Source organism: Ambystoma mexicanum, chromosome 12 (assembly GCF_040938575.1).
Source record: "Ambystoma mexicanum isolate Mex_15411 chromosome 12, UKY_AmexF1_1, whole genome shotgun sequence".
Lineage (NCBI taxonomy): Eukaryota > Metazoa > Chordata > Amphibia > Caudata > Ambystomatidae > Ambystoma > Ambystoma mexicanum.
In genome coordinates, this window is record NC_090936.1 from 501,297,834 (window position 1) to 501,313,545 (window position 15,712).

Below are 15,712 nucleotides of genomic sequence, written 5' to 3' on the forward strand. Positions count from 1 at the left end.
AGCACAATGGAGTTGTAGACTTCAGAGCACAGTTTTTTTTTTAAATATCGGCTTTACACAAGTACCCACATTTATTTAGAACCCCGTTCCTAACTTTTTTATATATTTTTTCTCAAGATACACTGACAACTTTATTCTATTTTGATTACTGTATTCGCCGAAAAGCACAGTCATTTATTTATTTATTTATTTATTAAATGTATATAGCGCGCAGGCAGCCCAGGGGCATTGTGGCACTGTTACTTGCAAGGAAGACTTAGTTACAATGTGAGGAGGTTGTGCCTTGGGTTACAGTAAGGCAGTGACCTGTGATCAGATATATCACATAATACATCATACAATACAATTATGAGGGCTAGGCCATGTAATTGTTAGATGAACAGGGTCGTTTTCAGGGTTTTCCGAAAGGCGGTCAGTGAAGGTTCAGAGCGCAGGGAGCTAGGGAGGGTGTTCCAGTGTACGGCAGCGAGGTACGGGAAACTGGAGCCCCCTGCTCTGGTCCTTTTTACCCTGGGTACTGAGAGCATGCTGGCATAGGGTGATCTAGTGGGTCTTGTGGAGGAGACCAGGTGGATCCTCTGCGAAAGGTACATTGGGGCGGCAAGATGGACACATTTGTGGGTGATGCTTAGAGCCTTGAATAGGATCCTCTCCTTTATGGGGAGCCAGTGGGAAGCTTTTCTGGCAGCGGTGATGTGCTCTCTCTTGGCAATGCCTTGTGCAGCGCGTAGGGCACTGTTCTGTATTACTTGGAGCTTCTCAAGATTTTTGTTGGAGGTCCCAAGGAAAAGAATATTGCAGTAATCAAGTCGCGAGCCGGTTATGGCCCTGGCTATGTTAGTGCAGGTGTCTTTTGACAGATAAGGTCTGATTGCGTTAAGGAGTTTTGCATGGTAAGCGGCCGAGGAGGCAATGGCGTTTACTTGTCTGGTCATGGATAGATTGGAGTCTAAGTAGACGCCTAGTGTTTTTACCGTGTCAAGTACTGGGATCGTGATTGAGTCAATGGTGAAATGGCTGAACTGAGCGTCAAGTTTCTTGATGGTGTCAGGGGAGCCTACGAGTAGGAGCTCAGTTTTGTCGGAGTTAAGGCAGAGGCCGTTGATAGCCATCCACATTTGAATTGTGTTGTAGATGTTGTTGAGGGTAGCAGAGTCCGTGTCATAGTCGCCTGTCAGAGTGAGAAGGATCTGTGTGTCGTCGGCGTAGTTGGTGTAAGAGATGCCCATGGCGTCAAGGATGAGGAAGAGGGGGCGGGTGAAGATGTTGTAGAGGGTGGGGGAGAGGCAGGAGCCTTGGGGCACCCCACATAGCATGATAGAGGGTGATGCAGTGGCTAGGTCAGAGAAGACCTGCATGGTCCTGCCTTGGAGGAAGGAGGTGATCCATGTAATGGCTTCTTGAGAGAAGTTGGCTGTGGAGGAGAGGTGGTGGCAGAGGATGTCGTGGTCTACAAGATCAAAAGCTGCCGAGAGATCCAGGAGAAGGAGCAAGACAGGTTTGCCTTGGTCCCTTGCGTCGTCCATTTGGTTTTTTAGGTCGAGTAGGGCGGTCTCTGTCCCATGCCTAGGGCGAAAGCCGGATTGTCTCAGTCCAAGGAGGTTCTGTTCTTCGAGGAAGTGCTGGACCTGCAGGTAGGCTGCTTTGTCTAGAATCTTGAGGAGGAAAGGGACAGTGGTGATGGGGCGGTAGTTATTAGGGGAGGTGGGGTCAAGTGTGGGTTTCTTTATGAGGGGTCGGACCCATGCTTCCTTTAGGCAGGCGGGGACTCTCCCAGTGGTGAAGGAGGCGTTGACAAAGGCTGTTAGAAAGAGGAGTGCAGGCCTTGTCCTCTGGCCTTCTCCTTGCGGCTTCGCCTGGCGGTGAGCCCCGTCTCTCTTTATGGTGGGGGGGTGGAGCCGGCAGGGCGGGAAGCCGTATGAGGCTGCGGGCGGGAAGCGGCGCCAAATTCAAAAGATCCTTTGTCGGTGCCCATGCCTTCCAAGGCGGGGGCCTTCGCGATGTGCGCGAGATCAGCTGGCGCTCCGAAAAGCAGATGGAATTCTGCTGCCAGCTGATCGAGCACAGCTGATGGAGGCACTCGCAGCGGAGCTGCAAAGAGGAGTGCAGGCCTTGTCCTCTGGCCTTCTCCTTGTCAGTTCACATGATGACATCATCACACACGTTATGTCATTGCGCCGCACAACATCCTCGTTACAATGGACTTTTACTTTAGCACGAAACCCAGCAGTTGTAAGAAACATTGTTGCAAGAGCAGCTACAATGCAGCTGCCATATTTTGAAAACATACTCACCTGAGAAGGTAAGGAACTTGCAACTATTTGTTATTGGTTGCTGAATTTTCTCCCAAAAACATTCTTACTTACACAGACCTTCCTTTTATATTTGTAGCGCTAGAGCAAAACATGAGACCTTAATCTAGACCTCTAGTCAATATGTATTCCAGTCATCCACAACAGGTATGGTCTTTATAAACACATTATATTGTATTGTGTATGTATTGCTATCTTGGCTCTGTCACAGCTAAAAACTCACACAGCACATTTTTTTTACATATCAGTTTCACATTTGAGGACAAGGACTCAATCAGAACAAGCAGCTAGGATGGTTTGAACGTTATGATATTGCATAGACACACACGTTACCGCTTCATGACATCTGATTGACTTCTTTTTATGTGCATTTTGTTCAATTTCAGAAAACCTTCCCTGAAAATGGACTTTCAGTCCAAAATGTATTGGACTTTGCTGTTTACTTTCTGTCTGTGTTGTTAAAATTAGAACATTGCCCTTTCTGTTTGTAGAACCATGTTCACAGAATATAGTCAAATTGACTGAAATTCACTTTTTGTAATGATTTCAGAACCTGTAACATTGAATATTTATATGATTTTTCATGCGAGGTGCTTCCAAGCTCCCGGGTAAACCGATAAAAGTCATTGGACATATTTCCAGAACTTACCATTAATCTGGAGTTCTTCGTTAAGGCCTCATAACCAGTGGGGTCCAATCCAATTTTGCTGGGGTCTGTACAAATGCCGTGTATGTGAAATACTCCATAGTGTGTATAGCCGTTCGCCCAAAGAAGAACCTAGAAAACACAGTCGTATGAAAAACTCTAGCATCTTTCCAACTCACAAAAATATTATACATTTGGTTATATCTACATCACGATTTAGGTCTATGAGAGTGTACGATGCACTTACAAAGCATCTGTGAAACATTCAATTCTATTGCTTTGTGGACCAATAGGGGCCATGTATAACATGCAGAGAAAACACACATGCAAACAGCATAGCCACTAACATTAACTACAGCGGAATGTTCAGAGCAAATACATACACTGCACTCACTGGCTCCTTCTGTGTCTCTTTGAAATTAAATAAACGAATAGCAGCTATGACTGTGCAATCACATTGACATTGTCTGGAGCGCAAAAGGTCAGACAAAGTAGTTTTTGATTTTTAATGATCAGTCTTAAAATAGTTTCTAAGTATGAAGAAGCTCCTTTGGTGGATCTAATGCTGGATTTCCATGGTGACAGCCCAGAGAACATGAAATTCAATTCTCCTCTCCATACTTGAAGAGGCCACAATATAAAAGACGGATGATCTACATTTTTTCCCAACGTGAGAGGCAATTATATCAGCTCTTTGTTCCCCAATGCTAAGACAGTGTGCTGAGCGTCTACGTTGACAGACAGAAGACAGCCGACGCAGTCCAGCTCTACCACAAAGTAAAGCTGGTCGATAGGTCCTGTAGCGATTCAGTTCTAGAGCCTCCCATTGAAATTGCTTAACTTGCTAGGGGTCTGGGCAACAGGATAATGCTGTCTAGCTGTCCTCAAAGGCAGCGCATCTCACAGCAGGGTCTTAGGTTTCATGAGCATGACACTGGTGATGGAAATTGACTGAAAGTGCTCATTCTACTCAATGCTACTTTTCCCTTCCGGTTTGGTTTGGGATGGCAGCTGCTGATGGGCTCTGCACCACAGACTCCAGAAGGAACAGGAAGTAAACCACGCCACGTTTTACCATGATGAGTAACCCCCTCCACTCAACAGTTACATACCAGTAATGAATAACCACTTCCCGAAGAGTGAATATACTTTCAAATAATGATTCATGAAGATTCTGTTAACGGAAAAGCTAGGGTTCAGAACAAAGTGCGTATTTGTGCAGCACACTGTCTTAGTACACTGTCTTTGTGAACCTGAATCCACTGCAATCTGACCATGTTATGAAGACAGCGAATTAGAAAATGATGGAGATGTGGCCAAGGGAAGCAAGAATCGAATTAACTCTGCTGATCTATCCAGACAGTTGTAATTGCTACACAGCAGCAAGATGTACCTAGGCGTGTGCGTTACACAGAGCATAATCCTCTTCAAGACCTAGTGTTAATGGCCTACGCTGCGAGTGTGATCTAGTCTCAGGCTCCCCAACACACATGGGAATGGGATGGAGCTGGTTGACTTGATTCGGGATTTCGAGGTAACCATGTTTCCAACCCTAAGTGGTTGCCCTTGCATAATGAAGTGGCATCGCCCCAACACCTTTTGCACATGGGGAATATTAAACCTCCATAATAGTATTTTCTGTTAATTCACAAAAACAATTCAGAGAAAATTATGAAGTGAAGGCCACACAGTGACAGTTGGTTCTCTCTAGATTTAAATTAGGGATTATATTGCTTACATGTGTACTTCTAAAGCCACATGTTTTGCTAATGTTTTGTGTCTACATTGTCTTTAGTTTAGACCTGAGCAAAATATTAGAATATTATATTATGTGTAGGAAGGATGGTCTGTGTTTCTCTATTTCAGGCATCAGCACAGTGGAGGTGAATGCGGCCTCCATTCATCGCATGTCGCAGCACAGCATTATTCCATACTTATTTTGTGTTCCTCATGATACTTCCCACCACAGAGTCATCTTTATGGTCTGTTGCAGAAGGATGTGAAACTAGAAAAGCTACTGGCAGCATAAAGCCATCAACGTGGAGAGGCCTTGCTCACAGCATACATTAATATAATATAACATGCAATAATATAAAAAAAAGTCATTATGATATTCTGTTTAGAAATGGTAGTATATGTCTAAGCCCCCCCACCCCCAAAAAATACCTTAGCAAACTACTGACTGCGTCATGATTTTTAACAAATGAACCAAAAGTGGAATCCAGGGGTAAAGGCTATTAAGTGATTATTTAAGTAATTGTGTACGTTTTGAAAATGTGCTGTCGGTGCCAAGAATGTATTTTTGATAGGACTTACTTACATTTCTTGCATCTTTATGCCTATTAATGTCAAGTGCATTTCTACAGGCATAAGGCTGGTCGTTCTACTGTCCAAAATGTTGTTTGAACACCTTTCAACAACTATGAGTTTGTCTTCTTGTCAGGATAGATACGACTCTATACCAAGTAAGGGCTAGAGAGAAAGTGTGTGTAAACTCTTAACTCATGTTTGATATTAGGTGCCAATATTTGAGCTTATATAGCGAAGGTTACCATTTTTGTAGGGGAGTTTGCCAAAACAGACTTGGGCACAAGTGGAATGTTTAGGTGGGAAGTAATTCAAAGAAGGGGTTGGGTGTTAGGGTTGGCTTCCTTCTGGTGAGTTTGACGTGTGTTTGTTTGTTGTAGGAAAGGAGGTGTTAGGGTTGGCTCCTGTGCTTGCATGTATGCTGTGCCAGGATTGATGTCATCATCAGAATGTAGGCTGTCAGTGTGGAGTGTGAGGTTAGAATAATTGGAGTTGAATTGGTTCCAACCCAAGCAGTTACAATATGTGAGCTTGGGTGGTGGGAGCCAGTGGGCTACTGTCCCTGATCCTTTTTATATCTCAATGACTTGATGACATCTGATCCTGTAACCTAAGAAGCTAATAAAGTAACCACTAAGAGTACCTGTCCTGAGTATCCTGAGTGTCCTTGATGAGTGAACCCTATGACCAATGACCCTATGACCAAGAGCTGGTCATAACAATTGGCGACGGGGATGGTCCAAGGTATGGTGAAGGAGGACCTTGGAGTGGACATCAAGTGAAGCAAAGGGAAGCAGGTACCTGTGTGATGTCATGTGAGAGAGGAGAAGAGACTCTGCTGCGGGAGGCGCAGATAAGGGGACAAAAAGTGACTGTTGGAAGAGAGAGGGAGAGCCCACTGCCCCCATGGACTGTTTAGCGCCCACCACCCAGGGCTGGAAGGGGCAGCCTGCCTAAGGAGAGAGGGGAGAGGGGTGAGTGACCTGCTGCCACCCAGGCTGAGTCATTAGGCTGCCCAAGAGTCAGGAGAATAGAAGCACACAGTGCTGTTTGAACTTGTCTGAGGCTGTTGGAGACAGTCTTTCCACTACATTATGGGACATTTTGAGATTTGCCGGTATCCAAGCACTATCAGGAGAGGATGCCAGTAAAGGGGACCCCTGGGACATGGATGTGCAGTAGTAGCGATGTGAAACAAGCTCGCCCATGGAATTTCCGGCACACGTTTGCATGACAAGAGTCTGTCCACGGAGGAGCCTAGACTCGCTGAAGTGTGGAGAGTGTGAATTTCCTGAGCAATGCAATGTTTTTCTAATGTGCTCAGACAGGCATGCTCCACTCTGTGGAAAGGAGGCTATGTTGCCGGCTCACCAGAGAAGTTGGGTGCATTGTTCGTGGAGTAGTAGAGATGAGAAAAATAAGTGGGACTGGTTTCTGTGAACCCTCGCATGTGTTGGGATTGTGAGCTGCGAGTGGGGGGCCCAGGTGACGGTTGGGTCGTGGAGATCATTGCTGCTCTGTGTCCTCTGCTGAATGGTGATGTCACGGAAGCTGCAGAGGGAGTTGGTGATCAGTTAGAACGCTGATCGAATTGTGTGCTTACTAGTGTTCGAGCTGGGAACACCGGATCATCATGTAGCTGTGTTGATGTTACACAGCCTGGAGAGGCCGTGGAAGGGGTTTGAGTAAAGGACCCGAAGTGTATGTGACAAAATGCCCAGGACGTGAAATACGTTGTTTGAGGAAGTTTGTTCTGACTCCACCACATGGAGTGTCCAACTACCGCAAGAGGCGTAGTCTCCGGCGGGTCATTGTGGGGACTAATGTGCACCGCAGTGAAGCGGAGAGCAAAATGTTGAGCGAAATAACTTCTTCTGCCCGCTCCATCCGGCGTATGTTAATATGGCTGGTGCTTACAAGTTGCGTGAACAACTGAGGACCTGAGCAAGTTTGTTTGTATTTTTAATCCAGCATTTGACGCAATGGTGTTGGTGTGGGAAGCGCGTTATGAGTGTTACCGATATTACATGCTATATTGAAGATTTTGCGTGAGTGTTGGTAGTGCATGAGAGTAATCCTGTTGAATGCATAACTCGTGGTTGGTGTCCTATGTTATGATGCATGTGATCTTTAGAAACAACAACTTTGAGGCATTCCAGGTAGTTTAAAGTTGTTTTTTGTGACAACTGGACTTGTTTAGGATTAATCTAAAACTGGTTCTACACTTATGTTGCAGTAAGTGTTGTGGTTGAGTGGCATATGTGAAGTTGGTTGAGGTGCACCTTCAAAATGGTGTTTTCCATTATGCTTAGTATAATGTTTTGAGGCATTTCAGCATATTAGGGTTGCCTGTTTATGGGCGACATGGACTTTTAGAAAATGTGACCTGAATGTAAAATGTGTCAATGTATCACTCAAAGTTATGTTTAGTATAACCAATTTTGAGGCATTACAGACGTGGTGTGTGCATGTGCGTTATTAATCTTCTACCCAAGATTTCTGCTGGAGCGACTGCAGCGCTTACTGGCAGCGTTGCATTCTATGTACGGGTTTGACTGTGTTTGATGTTGTGGTGTATGTTTTGACTAGAGTGTGAGTGTGGTCCATGTGGTTGGTCAAGGAACCCTGTGGGGTTTGTAAGAGATTTTAGATGTAGTGCATGACCAAGGAATGGTCAAGGAACTCTGCGGAGTTGGTGACGTTGTGGTTGTTGTGACCCTGCGAGGTCAGATACAAGTTTACTAGTGGTAGGCTAATTTGGAAGCTTGTTGGAGCTTTGATGTCGTGGTGTTTTGTGACTCTGTGGAGACCAGAGGTATCTCGCACGGGACTAGAGCCTTAAGCTTTGATGTTGTTTTGGGTTATGGCTCTGTGGAGCCCAGAGGCATCTAGCAGGGGACTAGTGCCTGAAGCTGTGTGAAGCTTTGATGTTGTTTTTGGTGACCTTATGGAGTTGTTAGGGTCCAGGGATTTTGCTTGGAATTCTGAAGATGCAGGTGACATTGCATCTTGTGTTTTCATTTCCTGAACTTTAGGTGACTTCTGGAATTGTTCTTGGGTTCCTCTTGATCGATTTCAGAAGCCTGGCAACGTTTCATCTGCAGCTGTGCTCATTTTGGGGCGATTTAATTGGTTTGAAGGGCTCATTTGTCTGGCCAACATTTGTAGCGTTATGCTGGTCGTGGTTGTTTAGTGACAGCTGGTTGCCTTTCATTATTGGTGTGATGAGGAGAGTGATTGGTGATTTGGTGTGTCTGCTTGGATTCTGGATTGGATTTGACAGCGGTATGAGTTGTGAATGTGGTTTCTTGGTCACCCGGGTAGATTGTTGGGTTGTTAGTAAGTGTCTCGTGTTGTGACGATAGTACCTGGTCTTTCCCGGTTTTGGGAGTTACTGCTCGGAAGTGGCAGTTCGAGGTTCCTTTGTGGCAGGGAGGAATGGAAGGAGTTTTGTGTTTGGTTGGTTTTGGTAGTGTTTGTTGTGTTTGCCAAGGTGGGCGGTTAGTGCTCGAAAGTGGCAGTTCGAGCTTCCTTTGTGGCAGGGGGGAACGGAAGGTGAATTGTATTGCTTGATTGGTTAGGAGTGTTAGTTGCGGCGGCTGGGTCTGTCGTAGGATGTTAGTTAAGCCTGCTGGTTCCATTTCCCGGGGGTAAGTGGAACATGGTTGGAGCGAGGAAGTTATGTAAAGTGTGTGCTAGTGGGTTTGTCTTTATGCAACAGGAGGAGGTGTTAGGGTTGGCTTCCTTCTGGTGAGTTTGAGGTGTGTTTGTTTGTTGTAAGAAAGGAAGTGTTAGGGTTGGCTCCTGTGCTTGCATGTATGCTGTGCCAGGATTGATGTCATCATCAGAATGTAGGCTGTGAGTGTGGAGTGTGAGGTTAGAATGTTTGGAGTTGAATTGGTTCCAACCCAAGCAGTTACAATGTGTGATCCTGGGTGGTGGGAGCCAGTGGGCTTCTTTCCCTGATCCTTTTTATATCTCAATGACTTGATGACATCTGATCCTGTAACCTAAGAAGCTAATAAAGTAACCACTAAGAGTACCTGTCCTGAGTATCCTGAGTGTCCTTGATGAGTGAACCCTATGAGCAAGGGCTGGTCATAACAATAGGGTATGTCATAGGCGATGGATCTATCTGCTACAGCAGTGTTTGTGTATGTTGGAGAAGCCCAGATAGTATGTGGGTCTGTGCACATGCGATGGCAATCAGTAGCCACAGACCTTTTCCTTTGCAAAGAACAGGAGTATCGCCTTTAGGTGAATATGGTACATTGGGAAGAAATGTAATTGTGCATGTAAAAATGTACTTCTGTTGCACTCGCATTTATTGACAGATGCTTATGTTCAGGACAAGTAGGAGGAGGTGGGGTCCACCATCTGAGGCACAAGAGGAGGAACAGATGACATCATCTCAGAAACAAAGACCACAATGAACAGATGATGAACACAATGAAACTCCTGAAAATTCCCCAGTACTGATTTCCTTGGAAACCGACAACTATGAAAAATATGACAAACATGATGCTCCATCCCCAGGTTCAAGATAGAGCCTCAGACACCTCTTATTTTAAGATACCAGAGAGAGCGAGGGAGTGAACAAGAGGTTGCAGGCATTAAAACACCTATGCAATTGTCAAGAGCAAACACTGTGCACAGGAAGCAAGCCTAAGACACTCTGTGTGTTCCAGTGAACAATCATATCTACAAAATGGCCAGAAAATACATATACTAGTGGTAATACAACTTTGCCATCAGTAACTAAATAGCAGCAGCTCCTCACCGAAAGATGCTAAGAAGGAGGAGATCTTAGGGCCAATCTCAGACCTAAAAATAATGGGGCATTTGGAGTTATTTTATAACAGAGAAGAAACACGCATATCTTGGCACCTGCCGTATATGCTAATAAGTGCCTTATGGCAGAACCAGGGAACCATGTTCAGCACTTCTGCTCAGTGGGGGCCTACATAAGAAGACATCATTTGCCTACTTGGCAAAAGGAAAAGGTGGCAAATCAGCCCTCAAATGCAGGATAATGGCACCATGGCACAACTAGCTCCCACAATTTCACCAGGTAGTCTTGCTGATTCATAGAGTTTCACAAGCCCTGACGACACATCATATTTTCCTGTAGATCCCATGGCACACAGACCGATGATTTCTGCCTCAATGCGTCAGTCCACCACAGTCTTTTAAGCATGTTAAAAATATCACTAAAGTCATAAAGAGCAGTTATGTCCACTTTTTAGCTGTGACACAGCCAGGATAGGAATAATCTCAATGGCAACATTGGTGTAATGTTGGCAATAGATTTACTGCCCTACTCCTTTGTTTAAAAGAGTAGGTTCAAACTGCTCCTTGGTCTTGTTGATCCCTGATCAGAGAGATCAGAGAATCTGCACTATTTCATGTGAACTTGAGAACCACTGCTCTATGACTATGTTACAGAATCAGTGGCAATGGTGCTTGACAACTATGGAGGTAAGAGGTCCACCTGACAATGGAGAGGTGGATCAGTGTTCAAGGCACATATTCCATGGCCACTGATGGACACGGGGTCCGCTATACCTCCATTACATCCGCCAAAGCAGGCCATTCATTAGCAGGCCCCGTTGTGCATTCAAGGGGCTGACAGTAGGTCACACATGGGTGGTCGATCTCTGCAGGAAAGTAAAGGAGGATTTGGCACTTTGGCTCAACCCCCGTTATTTACAAGTGGATTTTTTGGGCATCTGAGAAGAGGCCAAATGTTGTAGCATGCCCTGGACATACGGGAGGCAAACCCATGCACATGCACTTTTCTGCTCAAGCCCACCATCGTGTGGTAACGGACTGCAAAACCCAGTACGTGTTACTAGATAATGTGGTAAGTGTAGCCCAGAAGATGCCCACTTTTGCCATCACTACAGTGACCAGAACATGCAATGTTATGTCATTTGAGCAGACATGTAAACATTGTAGTAGTAAACTGCATTCATACATTTATTGCCACATTGGTGATAGGCAGATAATGACTACTTCAATTGACTTTAGTCAGGCGACGCATATTGCAAAGGCACAAGGACGAGTGCTGTGTCAATGACTATGTGATAGCTGGACCTAATTTTTCGAGGGGCTCAGCTGTATTCTATGGTTTGGAGAGCGAGAGAGAGTGAGGGTGAAGTAAGAAGTCTGTCAATCCCCAAGGCAACTGCATAACTGTTGAGGGCTCTGCTGTGCATTATACGCCGGACGCTTGCATTGATGGTTGACATGCAGATGACATGCAAATCACATGCACATGTGTAAGAAAGGACACAAATACCACCAGCATGCTTTCCCTTCACTGTACTATCATTTTTGTTGAGTAGAAAATACTAAGTTGGCTTCAAGCGTGGTGGTGATAATACATATTCACATAAGGAAAATTAAGCTCATTGTCATGATACAAGAGATGGAGTCATGCCACCAGATGGATTATTTCCAGCTGAAAGCTGCAATGCAAACTCAGGGGAATTCAACCTTCCATATGCTGGAGCATATGACAACAGTGCAACACAGTACCAACATGGCAACATGTTGGTACCTACCTAAAACCTACACAGGGGCAAGTGTTGGACAATGCTTACTCGTTACTGATACCTTTTGGAGGGGTCACCAAGTGGGTTAGCCTGCAAGCTACATTATTCAATGATGAGCTACCACTGGTTTATCTGTTTAAATTAGAACTATCAAACACAATAAAGGAAATGCATAGCAATGCAGAAGCAAGGTAACTAGCTGTGAAACTGCTTTTGACCTTCCAACAGGATTCATACATTGGTCCAAGAAGGGGAGAACGGAATGTCTGCTGACATCTTTTTTTGACCCACGGATTAAAGTCACAGTGACAAGTTTCAAACAGCATGTCCGTGAGGATGATGAGAAAGCAAGGGGGTTCTCATTCTCAGAAAGGACATGTTATGCATGTGCAAGTATGTACCAAAGAGACATTTAAAAGCCTGAGTGGACCACAAAGAGAGAGTCAAAGGTCAGAGATCATCAACCCCATGCAGGATTCCCCAATGAAGATGCTTGGACAGTGCACACTCATTTTATTTGGCTCAACTCTGACAGTATTTCAGGCTGCACCAGGGAGCGCTTTCAGATAGTGGAAAACTGTAAGAGATTGTGGAACAGACTCATCCCTTAGTCTGACTTGCGATATGCATCAGGTTCCCGACAAGTATTCATGGGGCCCACTGCAGGCCAGGTGATTAATGCCTATTTTCTCAAAACCTGCCATATGGGTAGTGATGACAATCTGATGCAATTCTGCCTTGGCATACTATCAGTGTGGCCATCTGTACTTGTTCAATTAGTTAGGGAAATTCTAAGCTGCCTCATGGCAAGTAGCAGTATGAATACGTTTTTAGCACTGATTGGCTATTATCTCAGACCACAGGAGACGCATCATCTCAGACCACAGGAGACGCATCAATGACACACATGTGAGAAAACATATGTTCATAAAATGAACTAGCATTTTATCACTGAAGACTATTGCTGGAGAAAACACCACTCCCATTGCTCCCATTGCTGGGAAGACCACATAATAGATTCTCAGATGTCAAATATTTGTGTCTTAGCAAGATGCAGTCACATGGGTGGCATGTCATGAAAAAAGGTTGTGAAGACTTCGATTCTGGCATTAGCGGTTGTGTACATTGCAAATGTAAATTTGTTTTCCCAAATATATTCGGCTCTATCAACTACTGGGAACACTCTCCAAGTAAAACAAAGAGGTGATTGTTGGAAGGTTTAGAATTAATCTTAAACCTCTGGCAATTGTCCTGGTCAATCATCCAGATCATTGTTCTTCCACTGCCAAGCCATTACAGAAAGGCCACATGCAAATCAGGTTTGGTTTCACCTCCAAAGGGGCAGTCCAGCCTGAGTTTCTAGGTCACACCCCTTCTGCACGAGACCACAAGCAACCCTAGACATATTTTGCCCTCATTGGGCGTCATCAGAGAGGTGCTGCTTGGGTGATTAGACCCAGCAGGCCAGGGACCCATGCCTGTGTTTTCCCCTCCCACTGTAGGAAGAATGTAGGCACCACATTTTAACATCTAGACTCTGCATTTCATCATTCACATTTAAGGGGAGGTCTGAATTCTAACTAGGTGCAAGGGTGTGAGACTCAAGAGTATGAGTCACAGGCTGAATCTAAAAAGATGCCAATGCAAAGAGAACATGAGAGAAAATTATCACTTTGCTCCATGATGCTATTTTAAGGGGCTGAGTTATCATCATAATATGTATCCCATTAATCAAATGCAATAATTTGTAAACAACACAGGGAAAATGGTCTTTGCTATGAAACCATGGGACTCGATGGGACCTGCCTTGATAGCACTACACTGCCTCCCCATGGATGAGAGAATCCCCCTCAACACACTGTGTACAGTCCACAAAGCTCATTTTGACATTAGACATGCCTATTTGAAACCCAGCCTACGCAAATAGCAATTGAGAAGGAACCTGAGATCTGCCCACCTCAATCTCATCTCCACCCCTAGCTTCAGAAGGGAACACCATACTGGTCACACCCTTGCAGTTCTGGGGCTAAAAGATGGAATAGCCTCCTGATTGAAATTAGAGTTAGAAGCAAACCATAAAAGAGACTCACCAATAAATGGTTGTTCAAATAGTCCTTCAAATCAGCCTCATAATCAGATTGTTGTGTACACATGTTCTGATGATTTTTGTCTAATTATTGGCTTTCTGATGCCTCACTGTTTAATTATGAATGTGCTGCTTCACTTGCATTGAAACTGGTTGTGTTATTTACCTGCTATGTCCCCTCCTATCCACCAGTCCCCTGTACTCTGAAGCCGCTTGTACAATTACAAAACCTCAAAGCACATCAAATAAATAAAAGAAGAATGTAAATATTGAACTATTATAGTCAGTAGATTCTCTTCGAGCCATCCAGATATCTGAATTGAGGGGGTAAACAAGCAAGTTGATGTGATGATTAAAATATGTATTTGGATGTTTCAAGATTAACACAATTTTCAAGGTAATGTTTCAGTATATGGTTCTTCATTAGAAAAATAAACATTTATTTTCATAATGAGTAAAGAGTCGATGAGTTCCATGCTATTGTCCACTTGCTCAGGTCCCTCAAAATAAATCAATACTTCTTTTCTGGTTTTCACAATGGTCTCAGGGGTGGTTTGCCTTTAGATCCACATCAAATAAACAAATACAGTGTTTATGTGAAGCAGATGTGTCTGAGTCTGGTATTTTTAAAGAAGCAATGTTCGAGGCTCAATAACAGCAGTATCCTTATTTTAGGAAGTGTTTATTAATTTGATTTAATGTGGCATCGTTAACATAGTCAACCTTTCACATACAATAGCACAAAGTTACATACATTTTCAAAACATAGAATTACTATGAATATTTTCTCAGTACTAACATTGTAGAATCATAAAGAGTCAAACACAGAAAACGAGATTCATCATTTCGGTAATACAAGAGGTCAAATATATTTCTTTCTTTTGAAATTTATTTTTACATTTATTTCAATGCACAAAGCCCTCAGGCCTCTAGGCGCTAGTTACAGAAAGTGTATGGTACATAAGCATATGGCTAGATACATACACAGTGGCAGATTACAGGGCCGAGCAAAGCCTCACCTCATGCTATGGGGACTACATCAGGCAACATGAAAGTCAAATAGGTCTGATTGAACGGACTGGCAGAGCCTCACCTTATGTTGTGAGGGTGGGGGGACTAATCCAGGTTGCGAGGGAGGAGGGTTTCAACGCCCTGAAAGGCACATAGGGGCATTCTAAGCTGGAGGAGAACGCTTGTAGAGATTTACAGAACGTCAAGATTCGATTTTCACACATCGGGCACTCTAAGCAAGGGATGTTTCACACATTGAGAACATAGCCTGGCCTAGCCTCACCTGATGGTGAGGCTTGGCCATATAATATTATATAACCATATAACATTTCATATCAAGAAGAGAGAAAGGAGTTAAAAACTCTCATGAACCAATAGCTTAGCATCTAATTTAAAAAAATCAATTTCACTTATGATATTCAAGACCTCCATCAATAGTGCTGTATCAACCCCTGAACTCAATCTAAGCCAAAATACGGCAGTATTCAGCCAAGCAAAAAAAATCTACACAACGAGAAAAGAACTGTTCTAATTTCCTGATGCTTGGTCAATATATATTTAAATGTCTGTTGAGCTCCTCGTTTACACAAAAATCACAATGCAGTGTCATCCCAACATTATTCGAACGTGCTACCCCCACCTCCCTGGTCCCTAGCAGGTTTATTCACAATCTTAGGAATTGCCCACCCCAATAGGCATTGGGCAATCTATGTAGATAGGGAGGAATTGAGCCCACTGGCTTATCAGCAATCAAAAAGAGATATGGATTTTATAATTTCTCATTTTCTCAATG

At 44.0% G+C, this 15,712-nt stretch overlaps 1 protein-coding gene across 1 annotated transcript in view; it reads right to left on the reverse strand.

Moving 5' to 3' along the window:
* LOC138512981 (protein FAM118B-like) overlaps positions 1–15,712 on the reverse strand; it is a 391,143-nt gene that overhangs the window by 137,149 nt on the left and 238,282 nt on the right. Inside the window, exon 5 of the mRNA XM_069627701.1 lies at positions 2,962–3,090. Coding sequence (XP_069483802.1) covers positions 2,962–3,090 — 129 coding nt within the window. The remainder of the gene's footprint in view (positions 1–2,961; positions 3,091–15,712) is intronic.